This window comes from Apis mellifera, linkage group LG8 (assembly GCF_003254395.2).
Source record: "Apis mellifera strain DH4 linkage group LG8, Amel_HAv3.1, whole genome shotgun sequence".
Taxonomy (NCBI): domain Eukaryota; kingdom Metazoa; phylum Arthropoda; class Insecta; order Hymenoptera; family Apidae; genus Apis; species Apis mellifera.
In genome coordinates this window covers 7,772,796-7,786,497 of record NC_037645.1, presented here as the reverse complement: position 1 = coordinate 7,786,497, position 13,702 = coordinate 7,772,796, and the positions used below count along the sequence as shown (strand labels likewise).

Sequence of the window (13,702 nt, the reverse complement as noted above, 5' to 3'; positions counted from 1 at the left end):
ATAAAATATTTTTATTTTTATCAATTTAAAGTATAAGATAGATTTTAAATTATTTATAAAATTTTATTTAGTTTATATTAACCTGCAATAATCGATATGTACAAAACTTATAATTTTAAATATTACGCGCTTAGAAACGCCATATTGCATTTAGAAGCGCGCGCATCTATCATCTTCATTAGCGCGTGAGATTTGGGGGGTGGGGCGAGTTCTTTTCCAAAAGCGTGCATCGTCTGTCATCGGAAAAAAATTTGTCGGTGAGAATTCTTTTTGTATAATGTTCTAGAAAAAACATTCAAGCAATAAGTTTATCGCTTTCAAAGAACTATTTGCAGATTTTTTTTATTTTTGTGCATTGCAATTCATTTAATTTATATAGTAATAAAAGTGCTTAAACAAAAAAAAGAAGGTGAGACAAGAAACTAATCATAAAAAATTTTATGGGTATGCGCATATATGTAACTCATAATGTGACAGAAGAAATAGTTTCGGGGGTATGTATTTACAGAAGCAGGGTGCGCATTTCCAAATAAGGTGCTCTCAAATGATCCAATCGTTCGTATCAATAGCGCTACTATGTGGTCATTTACTGAATTACGATTCAACATTATTAGTAGCGGGAATGTTAAAATTTAGTATTGTATTTAAAAAAAAATTCATTCATTCATTATAATATATATATATATATATATATATATTATTGTAATCAATAAAATAAAGTAAAATAATGTTTGATCATGAACTGTAGACTCATATGAATCTTTATATGTATATGTTGTATACAAACACGTGATAGATTAGATACAGTTAGTGCGAGAAGATAGCAGTCAGCGTCAATTCATTGACGATAGCAGAACAAATAATTAAGATGTTGAAGTTATTCTGTTATTTAATTTTTTAGCAGTGCAATTTAATACAATCATTTTCGCAACTTTTTAATTGATATAATATATTTGTTTCTTAGAATGAAATAAAGAAACGATATTTAAAAAAAATAATAAATGTATCTTTTCAATAATCAAAAGTGAATCTTCTTTTCGTTTCTGTTCTATTTAAAAAATTCTGCTCTACTTAACTGAAAGAAGTTCAACAGAAATCCAATTTCTAATATGTTAATTTTATATATAAAAGAATCGAAGCATGAACAAGAATATAATTGACCTAAATATGAAAATTTTGGTATTTCTTCAATTATTTTTCATTTGGCATAATATCAAAAATCATGACATCACGAATTTAAATGTGGAAAACAAATCTGAAAATATCATAATAACGTTATTTTGACTACAATCCATACCTTAGACGGCACTGGTTGAAGTATAGTAATATAAATTCAGGAACGCTATGACGATTGGTGTGAATCATTGTCGTATAAAAGCGGCGACCGGTTTATTTTGGGTGGATCAGATTTATTTTTCATTTGATAAATTATGGTTTATCAAATATTTTAAAAGTATTCATAATAATTAGCAACCCTGAGATTAAATATAATCTAGACTACAGGATGAGTATTAAACTTATAAACAGTAAAAGTCAAGATTCAAAAATATTCTTATTTCAGTCGCGCTCATTTCAACACGTCAAGGGTGGGGAATCTATTTATAAAACGGGGATGGTCCACGCGACGCCCACGTTGACTGTGGACACGTAACAATAATTTATTAAAATAATCATAATAAGCAGCACGACAAGATACCATTTTTATCCTTTAGGTTAATCATCATTTTCTTCATTTTTTGTTTGTTACTAAAAGTAGGTGCAGATATGTCTTTTCGTGTGGTGCGCAGCAGCAAGTTCCGCCACGTGTACGGAACGGCTTTAAAACGTGAACAATGTTACGATAATATAAGAGTGTCTAAATCTTCATGGGATTCAACTTTCTGTGCTGTAAATCCCAAATTCCTCGCTATCATCGTAGAATCTGCAGGCGGTGGTGCTTTTATAGTCTTGCCGCATAACAAAGTAAGTTTCACCCTTGATTATTCTATAATATCTAGTTTATCTAGAATTATTTAAAATTTATTTTTTCCAAATTAAATATTATAATATTTAAGAAATAATGTTTTAATTATTTGTATTATTATAGGTAGGCCGAATACCAGCTGATTATCCTTTAGTTGGTGGACATAAAGGTCCTGTCTTAGACATTGCATGGTGTCCTCACAATGATAATGTCATAGCATCTGGTTCAGAAGATTGTGTAGTTAAAGTATGGCAAATACCTGATGGAGGTATTTCTAGGACATTAACTGAATCTGTGGTAGATCTTCAGTTACATCAACGTAGAGTTGGTCTTGTATTATGGCATCCATCAGCATTGAATATATTGCTCACAGCTGGATCAGACAATCTTGTATTGATTTGGAATGTAGGCACAGGAGAAGCTATAGTACGAATAGATTGTCATCCAGATATGATTTACTCTGCATGTTGGAATTGGGATGGATCCAAAGTAGTTACTACTTGTAAAGATAAAAAAATTAGAATCTTAGATCCAAGAAATGGAGAAATATTAGAGGAAGCTATTGCACATGAAGGTAGTAAAGCTACACGTGCAATCTTTCTAAGGTATGTAAATTTTCATTTATTTAAAATTCATAAATAAATAAGCTTTTTTTCAGTTTTTTTAATTATATTTAATCACAAATTTATTATTATGCACATAAATGCTGATAAATTTTAAATAAATGTTATTGAAATATGTATTTGAGAATAATAAATATTTTTATTATGCAAAACACTATCAACATATCTTTCACATTAAATAATCATCAAACAATATACATCCGCCTTCTTACACAATAAATTTACTTAAGATAAATAAAATATTTATCTTAAAACAGATTATATTCATAGCAGATTATAATATCTTTTAATGACATGTGATTGATCTATTTGCACATTAAAAATATCTTTACTTTTTATTATCACATGGTCTTTCCAATTTGTGTAGTGCGAGATTTGGTATTTTTTAATGGAAAACTTGAAGATTGAAATTCAACTCGGCAGGAGGATGTCAACTTAATAAATGCAAATATCAAGGTGTCCACTGTGTAATATCCACATAAAGTTTCAGTAAGTATCGTATATCAAGTTATTATTTTAAAATATAACATTCTATATATGTTGATAAATTCAGAATATAGTAAAAAATAACTACACTAATATTTAAAAGATCATTAATGCAGTTTTAAGTATTAATGATATCTGTTTCGAAAAACAGACAAATCGATTCAGGTATATATATATATATCTATTTAAAAATTTAGTAACCAGTTGATGCATTGATATTTATTTAAAAACTAAACTATAATAATTTGTTGTGCAAACAACAAAGTTTTTTAATGATCATTTTATTTGTTTTATGTTATTTCATACGTGTGTATCTAATACAAGAAACACAGTTTTCAAATGTTGTAACAAGGTGGATGTTATTCAGTTTTGATGATTAACTTAAATAAAAAAATTCAGAAAGCAATAAAAGTAAATGATTATATCCTTTAAGGATGTAATATCTAAATATGAATAATATATTTTTATAGGATCTTATATTTGTACATGAATATTTGTAAAACTCTGTATCCACAAAGATGTGTGTTTAATGTGTTTTCAGGGGAGGCTTGATCTTTACCACAGGTTTCAGTAAAATGTCTGAAAGGCAATATTCTCTGCGTGCTCCAGATATGTTAGGTGAACCTATAGTAATGGTAGAATTGGATACAAGTAATGGAGTTATGTTTCCTTTATATGATCCCGACACAAATTTAGTGTATTTATGTGGAAAGGGTGATTCTGTAATTCGATATTTTGAAATTACCCCTGAACCTCCTTTTGTTCATTATATCAATACATTTCAAACTCCTGATCCTCAACGAGGTATAGGAATGATGCCAAAACGAGGCTGTGATGTTAATAGCTGTGAAATAACTAGATTTTACCGGCTCAACAATTCAGGTTTTTGCCAGGTTATATCTATGACTGTACCAAGAAAGGTACAATTTTCAATATATAAATTTTTAATATATAATAAATAATTGGATTTTAATAATTTTAATATTATTAATTCGTTTTCAGTCTGAATTATTTCAAGAAGATTTATATCCTGATACTCCTGGTGATACTGCTGCAATTTCTGCTGAAGAATGGGAAAATGGAATGGATGCAGATCCTATTTTAATTTCTTTAAGAGATGGCTATCAACCCTCAGTTGCTAAGAATGAGTTAAAAATACATAAGAAATCAAATATATTAAGTAAAGGAGCAAAAGTTGCTTCTTCGAATTCTGCACAAAATGCTATACAATCTTCAGCAGGCATCACTGTATGTTATTTATAAATATAATATAATTTGATGAAAATTTTTCAAATCATTATTTATTTTATAGGAGGAGCTTTTAAAAGAATTTACGGAAGAAATAAGAAAACTTAAAGCGGTAATAGTAAAACATGAAGGTAGAATACGGGTGCTTGAATCTGCAGTTGCTCTTCATATGAAAGAAGATGAAAAAAAAGAAAAGTCATCTTCGCCTACTGATAGAGAGGTGCTTGCATCGGACGAGGTGTAATTCTTAACTTGCGTTTTAAGATCACGATACAAAAAAAAAATATAATTGTGTAATAAAAATGGTCATATATTTTGATATAACAATTTGTGTAAATAGTAGGTTTTAGCTATTGTGTGTTCTGATCTTTTTTTTTTTTTTTTGCAATGACTTTTGCTATTTATTCTACATTCATTCATCATACATCCTGATCATTTGTACTATGTTTACATCTTTTATTTTATTAGATCATAACTGAAATGTAACATTACACGTTACTAGTATTAAGATTTTGAATTTTATTTTATGTCAAGTATACAAGATTTTTATGTATATTCAAGCTTATAATTATTCAGGATAAAATTAATGTCTAATTTATAAAAATATTTTGCTGTAAAATAACAAAAAATTATTTTATTTCTAATATGAATACATAATTCGCATGTTAGTCATCATATTGCATAAGATAATAAAAAAGAAGAGTCACTATTTTACGAACAATTTGCAAATAATAAAATATATAAAGTATTTTTGACTAATCTGTTTTTTGACATTGTGAAAAAAAATTATTTGTTTTGTACAAAAAATGTGAATATAAAGTAACATGATTGATTGAAGAAAATTGTGTATATTTTTAAATAGAAATATAAAAAAATCATTGTTTTAATATAAAATTATTAAAAATATATTAATTTTATTAGAATTAATATTTTTATGCCTATGAAGAAAAATGAGTATAATTTGTTTGTTTGTTAAACGCGCCATTTAATAAATAATAAAATCTTCGAAAGATGTCGCTGAGGTTTTGAGTTTACATCTGTATTAAATCGCTTGATCGTTCATTATGGTTCATTCGCTTGTGCGAATTAGTGAAATGTATGTCTGTATCTTTGTCGAATATGTGTATCGTTAATTTCTAGTTCACATATCGCACTCACCACTATTGTGCGCGAGTGTTTTCAGCGTTCTTTATAACTGTCAATTTGTTTCACTGTAAGTATGATCAAAATTACAAATATTTGTTATTGTGGCATTTTATGAAGTATGAATTTTATAAATTATTTATTTATATATAATTTTTTATTTTTATCATAATTTTATCATATATTTCATAATGTATGATAAAATATTTTTATCATTTTTTAATGAAAAAAGAATTAATGATGTTAATTTTTGAATTTTTATAGAAAAGTTCATATAACCTAATTTTTACAAGAATTATCTTTTCAAAATTCGTTTTTAAAATAATATGTTGTAAATGATTAATCTATTATAAAGTGATTGTTTACGAAATTTCATTCATTAATATTGAAATAATAAATTGATGAATATTTTTAATTTTTTTTATTCTTAATGTTGAAACATATATATGTATTGTATAATACACTTACAATATAAGTCACATTCGAAGGTATTTGGCAAGAGATTCAGGTGCTATTTTTAAGTTGCAGCTTTTCGACATCATTCTATTCTTTCGCATTATTGTAATATATATATTTTAATATAAACATATCACATAAAAAAGAATTACGGAAGGATTTATTCGCTTTAGAAAGAATTGTCGAAAATCAAGTTAAATCTCTTTTCTGTTCAAATTAAATTTTTTTATATTTTCATAAAATGTAATTTTTGCTCTTTTACAATATTTTTATCAATATATTATCAATACTTGTGTAAAATAAAATAAAAATGAAAATGAAATTAATACAAAATATTTACATAGTTTATATAACTCCACGTGTTTAGGAAACTATCAAGGTCTTATTGTGAAATATAAATTATTTCTTCATCTTTTGAAAATCAAGATCATTATGATTAGATATATAGTATATAATTATAGTAGTAAATTATATGACTTTATTTATTATCATAATTTTTTTATGATCGTTTTTATTTATTTTAATTATTTTATTCTAATTATTTAATTCTTGATTGAAAGAGAGGAGAAAACGAACACGTCACCTGATAAAAAATAATATCTTGTATGTCACGTGCATTTTCCTATATCATTTTCAATTCAAATTTATTATTAATATTTTAACAAAATATTTTAACAAAAAAAATGTCACAATATCAATATTATTGCTTAATATAATAAGATATAATATAAGATTTGTAAATTTTTACAAATACAAAAATTTTAATAAAAATGAAAAACAAATCTGAGTAAGCATGTTTGATTTGATATTTGTAACAAAATGGTTGTCGATAAAATAGAAAGTGACTATATTAAATACTTTTGTTTTCAATTTTCCATTCATGTTTTTTATTTTTATTAAAATCAATTATTATTTATTATTTGAAATTAGAAACGCATTTTATTTAATATTTTTTATTTAACATATAGAATTTATGGCAAAATTATTATTTATTGTTAAACCAATTAATCTAATATAAATAATCTATTTTATAAATAATATATATTATAATATTATAAAAAACGAAAATACGAAAAAAATCTTGACTTGATTTAATATTTTAACAAAATTATTTATAAATAAACTTTTATTAGTTTTACATATACTACGCTTAAATTGTTATTATGTAATTATGTAAATATAATATTATATAAATCGTTTATCATTTATTTATCACATACATTTTACAATTGATAAGTTAATAAAGATATATGCAGTAATTTATCAATATGGATTTCTTTATTCATAAGAAATTTTCAGCCAGTTCAATAATTATACCTTGATGGAATAATAAGTTTTAAGTTCACAGAGCTTTTAATTATTATACTATTATACTGTATTACATCATTGTATGCGTAAAAATTGTAAGCAATATGTTTCGTATGACACATCAGTATGCCACATGACACGATACAAAAAAGATATAGAAATGGTATGTCACATTTGATCGTGATAAAAGTATTTTGGGATATTTGCCAATGAATCATAAAACAAATAATGTTAAATATAGAATATTTAATACATAAATATTTAATTTTTTGAAATAAAAAATAGGAAAGATTTGGTCATAATAAAGTATTTACAATATACTGTGAATTATCATGAAGCACCAATAGCAATCAAAAGGATAAAATATGAATATTTGCGAAAAACTTAAAACATTTATATGTCTTTATGATTACATATTTAAAACTCTTAAGTTGGGTATACGTTATATTATTTTCATTTATATATTTGTAATTCCATTTTATAATATTTCTAAATTTATTTATAATATTTAATAACATTTTTGTTACGTTTCTTTTTAATAGTTGCATATTTTGCATATCGTTATTGTGTATAGTGCACCTGTTGATATATTGCCAAATAACGTGAATGATGATTCATTAAATTAAACGATTAATAACAATTAACCTATCAAAAGATTATTTCGCAACCATCTATTATATATATAAATCTATTTGATTTATTTTACTTGTTTTAAAATTTTTTTTAATAATTATTTATTATTTAAATAGATATTTCATTAATTATTAAGTCTTTGTACGTATTTTTTTGTACATATATATACTATATTTTATTTATTTTTGTTAAATAACAAGATTAAAATTAACATTAATATAGATATATTTTTGTTGATTTTTAGATTTTTTCCGAAAAATTATTCCATTATAAGTGATATAAAATGGCATCGCTGAAACTATTAGTGGGTGGTGCAAGTGCCATCGGTGCTAGTGCTCTTACTTCTTATCTATTAATGTCCGATAATACAGTAAGTATAGTTAATCACTATTTAGCTGTAATAAATTTATATCTTGTTCTTGTATTTTTCTTGTATTTTTTTTTTTGTGATATCTTTTTCATAAAAATAAGTCATGCAATTGATACAAAATTTTTTTCTTAAATGTTAATCGTTAAATCACATTTAAAAAAACGGAATGAATATAATGTAGTAGATTTATAGATTTTTTGAATGATCTAATTTTATTATATCTATAATTTAAAAATGAAGATTTATTGGAATTTTTTTTATGTCTGTATGATTTATGAAATTTTTTAACTTTTTTTATTTTCATAATGAAATACGTTAATTCTTTTACTATTGTAATTATTATTTATTTCTGATTTTTTTTATAAATAATATAATATATATATATATTATATCTATATATATATTATATCTATATATATATATATATATTATTATATTACATAATATATATAATTTAATTTAATATATATAATATTATTTATATATATAATTTAAAAGAATTGCAAATCGCTATTAATAAAATTGTCATATATTTTCATCATAAAAATTTTATAGATTACCATATTCTTAAATTTAGTTTATAACATTAAGAAAATCTTACTGATTATATTATATGCAGCAGTCAAGATTTTATAGTCACGTGGTTAACAAAATTTCATTACTGAGAAGATCTGTGCCAGGCTAGGATAAGCCATTAGAGATGCTCGTCTATTTTGATACACGATTGTTTTTCGGAGTTATAGATCATCTAAATATATAAACATTTCATTTTGATATAAATGATATATCGTAAAAATTAAATAATAAATATATATAGATCTATATAAAATTTAATTTATTATATAAAAGTATGAATATGACATTGATCAAATTTTATTCGAGAAATTAAATATAATATAAATATAAAAATTAAATATATAATAATCGAACTAACAATTAATTTTGTTGTTGACTAATGATTATTCAAAATTAACTCGCAAAGAATCACTCATTGCGATAATTTACAATATAATCATTAAAATAAAAATAATATTAGCCTATTTATCGATAGGTACATGCGGATGTATGCAATCCACGGCCATTAAAGAGGCCTTTACCAACTAGAGAAGAACAAGTGAAAACATTGAAGAATACTAGCGAATATGATGTTCTTATTATAGGTGGTGGTGCAACAGGAGCTGGATGTGCATTAGATGCCTGTACACGAGGTAATTTATTTATTTATTAAATTCTCAATTACATTAACTTAATTAACTATTGAAAACTATTATTAACTATTTATTGTTTTTGATCTTTAGGTTTGAAAACAGCTTTAATTGAAGGAGATGATTTTTCTTCTGGCACATCTTCTAGGAGTACAAAACTTATTCATGGAGGCGTCCGTTACTTACAAAAAGCTATAATGCATGTTGATGTCGAACAATATAAAATGGTTAAAGAAGCATTACAAGAACGAGCGTCTATGTTACATAGCGCGCCTCATTTAGCTCATCCTTTGCCTATTATGTTGCCCGTATATACGTATGTTAATTTTTTTTAATTTTTTAGTAAATAATTATTATGTAATATATATTTTATTATTTTATTATCAAAAGATGGTGGCAAATTCCCTATTTCTGGGTTGGTATAAAAATGTATGATTTTGTTGCTGGAAGAAAAACAGTAAAATCGTCATATTTTCTCAGCAAAAGGAATGCATTAGAATTATTTCCCATGTTGAAAGGAGACAAACTTACAGGAGCTATTGTTTATTATGATGGTACATTTTTATTATGTCTTTTGGTTTTAAATATTAAATATTATAATTTTATAGTCTTTATATAACAGGTCAACAAGATGATGCCAGAATGAATTTAGCAATTGCGCTAACAGCCTCGCGGCATGGTGCCACAGTTGTAAATCATGTTAAAGTTGTTAATCTTTTAAAAGGTCTTGATAAGGTATTGATATTTATTAATATTGATTATAAATCGTGATGAAAAATATATAAAAATAAATTATATTTCAAGATAATATTTTTATTTTATAAAGGATGGTAATCGAGTCCTTACTGGTGCACGTGTGAAAGACGAACTTACGGGTGAACAATGGGATGTGAAAGCAAAGGCAATAATAAACGCAACAGGTCCATTCACGGATCATATTAGAAAAATGGATGACCAAAATGTTAAAGAAATTTGTTCTCCTTCTTCTGGTGCTCACATTGTTCTTCCAGGTTACTATAGGTGAATAATTGAATGAATTATAAAATTTAAACTTATAAAAATATGTTAAAAAATTTATAATTATATAAATTTCATTTAGTCCTGATCAAATGGGTTTATTGGATCCAGAAACAAGCGATGGTCGAGTAATTTTTTTCTTACCATGGCAAAAACAAACAATTGCAGGAACAACTGATTTACCTTGCGAAATAACACACAATCCTCGACCAACTGAAGATGAAATTATGTTCATTTTACGTGAAGTAAAAAACTATCTCAATCCGGATGTTGAAGTTCGGCGGGGAGATGTATTATCTGCTTGGAGTGGAATTAGACCTCTCGTTTCTGATCCAAACAAACCGGATACTCAATCTCTTGCCAGAAATCATATTGTACATGTTAGTCCTACGAAACTTATCACAATAGCTGGAGGAAAATGGACAACATATAGAGCGATGGCAGAGGAAACTATCGATGCAGCTATTAAAGGTATAATATGATATATGTGAAAGTTTTATTAAATTTTATTATTATTTTTATATTATTTCTTAAGCTTGCGATTTAAAACCTGAAAGACCCTGTCAAACAAATGGTTTACTTCTTGAGGGAGCTCATGGTTGGAGTCCAACAATGTATATTAGACTAGTTCAAGATTTTGGTTTAGAGTGTGAAGTTGCACAACATCTAGCTAAGAGTTATGGAGATCGTGCATTTGCTGTAGCAAAAATGGCTTCTCTTACTGGTAAAAGATGGCCAATTATAGGCAAAAAACTTCATCCTGAATTTCCATATATCGATGCAGAAGTAAATCTTTTATTGTTCTTATTAATTTTATTACTTTTTTATTTATGAAAACAGATAATTATTATGTATTTTAGATTCGATATGGAGTTCGTGAATATGCGAGAACAGCAATCGATATGATCGCAAGACGATTGAGATTAGCCTTTTTGAATGTTCAAGCAGCACAAGAAGCTCTTCCAGGCATTATCGATATCATGGCAGAAGAATTACACTGGTCGCCAGAAGAAAAAAACAGGCAAACAAAAGAAGCCAGTGAATTCCTTGCTAATGAAATGGGACAAATGGTCAATCGTGCATCTCGTGATAAAATTCCTATTAATCTCACAAAAGAAGAAATTCAGTTATATATTAAGCGTTTCGGAATCATCGATAAAGACAACAAAGGCTACGTTTCTATTAATGATATTAGACGAGGACTTAAGGTTTGCATAAAATATATTAGTTTTACGTTATTTAAATTTGTTTTTTTTATTTCTGTTTGTTTTGTTAAATTCAAATTAAATAATTAAACTTCATTGTCAATATACAGGTACTTGGCATAAAATTGAATGAAGATGAGATACATACTTTGCTCAATGAAATTGATCTCAATTACAATGGGCAAATGGAGTTACAAGACTATCTACAGGTAAATCGTAAAATATATACTTAATCAGAATTTCTTTTACTATTCACAGCTGTTCGGTGACAAAGAAGTACCTGGTGAAGAGCTTCATGAAATATTGCGCGAAATCGACACTAATATGAATGGTCAGGTCGAATTGGACGAATATCTTCAGGTCTGTGAAAGCTCGTGCATACGTATAGTTTTGCTGTCGCTTTCAAATTTTTTTAGTAGTTCTACTATATATAATATTTAGGGCTTTGTTATTTTTAATATTACTCAGACTTATTTCGTTATATCTATTATAATATATAGAAAAATATTAAAAGAGACCTGTTGGATATAATATAATAATATGATCTATAATACTTTATATGTTTATATTTTATATAACAAATTTTAATTTTTTTTTTTGTTGCACGAATACCATAATTACATATTAATAATAACTTGTCTAATCAAAATGTCTTGTCTTAATGTATGATTATAATATTTAATGTTATGATTATAATATTTTTGTGAATATTTCAATATCTTTCTGCTTCCCTTTTTTCTTTTTTGCAAAATATTTTAATATCATGCTGCTCTTGTGCCAGATTGTAAAACCGTAATTATTTTTAAATTTTGTAAAATATGATTTTTTTTGTTTTTTTAAATATTAAAATTAATTTTTTTTTTATTTAACATAGATGATGTCGGCCATAAAATCTGGACATGTAGCATATTCACGTTTTGCAAGAATGGCAGAGATGGAAGAGGCACAACACGAGAAAGAAATATTGAAAAAACAGATTAGTGTAGAAAGATCAGGCGGTGGATTATAAAAAAATTCACATTCTGCAGCATTGTATAATTTTCCACATGCTTCTAAATGTGATTCATATATTTAACACTCTGATGAATTCTTTCTTATAGAATTGTTCTTCATTTTAAATTTTCATTGTAGCTCATTTTAGTACAAATTTTTTAGAATGTTTTTTAGACAAAATCTTCACTAGAATATTTTATTTTTAGAATATTTTTAACAAATCTACTTATTTTTTTTTTTCGTACTTTATATAACTTTTTATCTTTATTCAGCTTTCAAGCTCTCAATGAATAAGACATGATAAAAAAAGATTTTAAACGTAATATAAATTAAATACGGCTGCGCCGTAATTTATCTATTTTAATAATCAACTTCAAATAAAAACATGACCATGATACAAATTTCAATTTTAATATGTAAATATCTTTATGTACAGTATGTGTTTCAGTTTTCATTAATAGAACAGATTTGTTCTATTTCTATATCTGTATATAAATGTTTTGAAATGCATCAATATAATTATAAAATATATTTATGTTTAAAAATATCATATCTTGAATCGATACAATTTTCAGAAAACTTTCAAGAATATAAATCTTGTGATCTTATGTATAAATCGTGAATGTTTTAAATGTTATAATCATTAAAGTTATGATTTTACAATTATTAAAAACTAATCATATTGCAAAAGTTAAATGCCAATATAATATAAAATAATGTATAATTTTATTCTTATGCATATAATTTATTACTATTTACTTATTAAAATAAAATTATCAAGTTTTGAATAAATATTTTTTATCTAAATATTATGTTATATGTGATATAATCGCACGTTATTGGATTTCTGATTTTTAAAATTTTCAATAGATTTGTTTATAAATTATGTTAATTATTGATATACATCAATGTCACACAAATATTAAAAATCAATCTATATCAATATATAATTGGTCTGATTATTTAATATACTTAATTTAATTTATTGTCACTAACTTCATGTAATCACAATATACAATTAATTAGATTAATTTATTTCATTTGTCATTAGT

The 13,702-nt window shown here is 25.3% G+C and overlaps 2 protein-coding genes across 10 annotated transcripts; both read left to right on the top strand.

The window, feature by feature from the left end:
* Positions 1–147: 147 nt before the first annotated feature.
* On the top strand, positions 148–4,704 carry LOC412080 (coronin-1C). 6 transcript variants are annotated; one of them, XM_006564574.3, is made up of 6 exons: positions 148–257; positions 1,754–1,962; positions 2,087–2,568; positions 3,614–3,992; positions 4,075–4,320; positions 4,385–4,704. In XM_006564574.3, exons 2-6 carry the CDS (start codon positions 1,765–1,767, stop codon positions 4,562–4,564), a joined length of 1,485 nt encoding a protein of 494 aa, XP_006564637.1. In that variant the 5' UTR covers positions 148–257; positions 1,754–1,764; the 3' UTR covers positions 4,565–4,704. The 6 variants fall into 6 exon arrangements, with proteins under 6 accessions (XP_006564637.1, XP_006564638.1, XP_006564641.1 ...); XM_006564575.3 differs by having other exon boundaries at positions 164–257; positions 1,757–1,962; XM_006564578.3 differs by lacking the exon at positions 148–257 and adding an exon at positions 831–1,179.
* A 662-nt stretch (positions 4,705–5,366) lies between these two features.
* LOC551904 (glycerol-3-phosphate dehydrogenase, mitochondrial) lies at positions 5,367–13,681 on the top strand. 4 transcript variants are annotated; one of them, XM_026442290.1, is made up of 13 exons: positions 5,367–5,533; positions 8,105–8,230; positions 9,282–9,438; positions 9,529–9,751; positions 9,826–9,989; positions 10,058–10,170; positions 10,262–10,455; positions 10,535–10,923; positions 10,988–11,238; positions 11,313–11,660; positions 11,768–11,866; positions 11,916–12,017; positions 12,532–13,681. In XM_026442290.1, exons 2-13 carry the CDS (start codon positions 8,144–8,146, stop codon positions 12,664–12,666), a joined length of 2,262 nt encoding a protein of 753 aa, XP_026298075.1. In that variant the 5' UTR covers positions 5,367–5,533; positions 8,105–8,143; the 3' UTR covers positions 12,667–13,681. The 4 variants fall into 4 exon arrangements, with proteins under 4 accessions (XP_026298075.1, XP_006564634.1, XP_006564635.1 ...); XM_006564571.3 differs by lacking the exon at positions 11,768–11,866; XM_006564572.3 differs by lacking the exon at positions 11,916–12,017.
* The last annotated feature ends 21 nt before the right edge of the window (positions 13,682–13,702 follow it).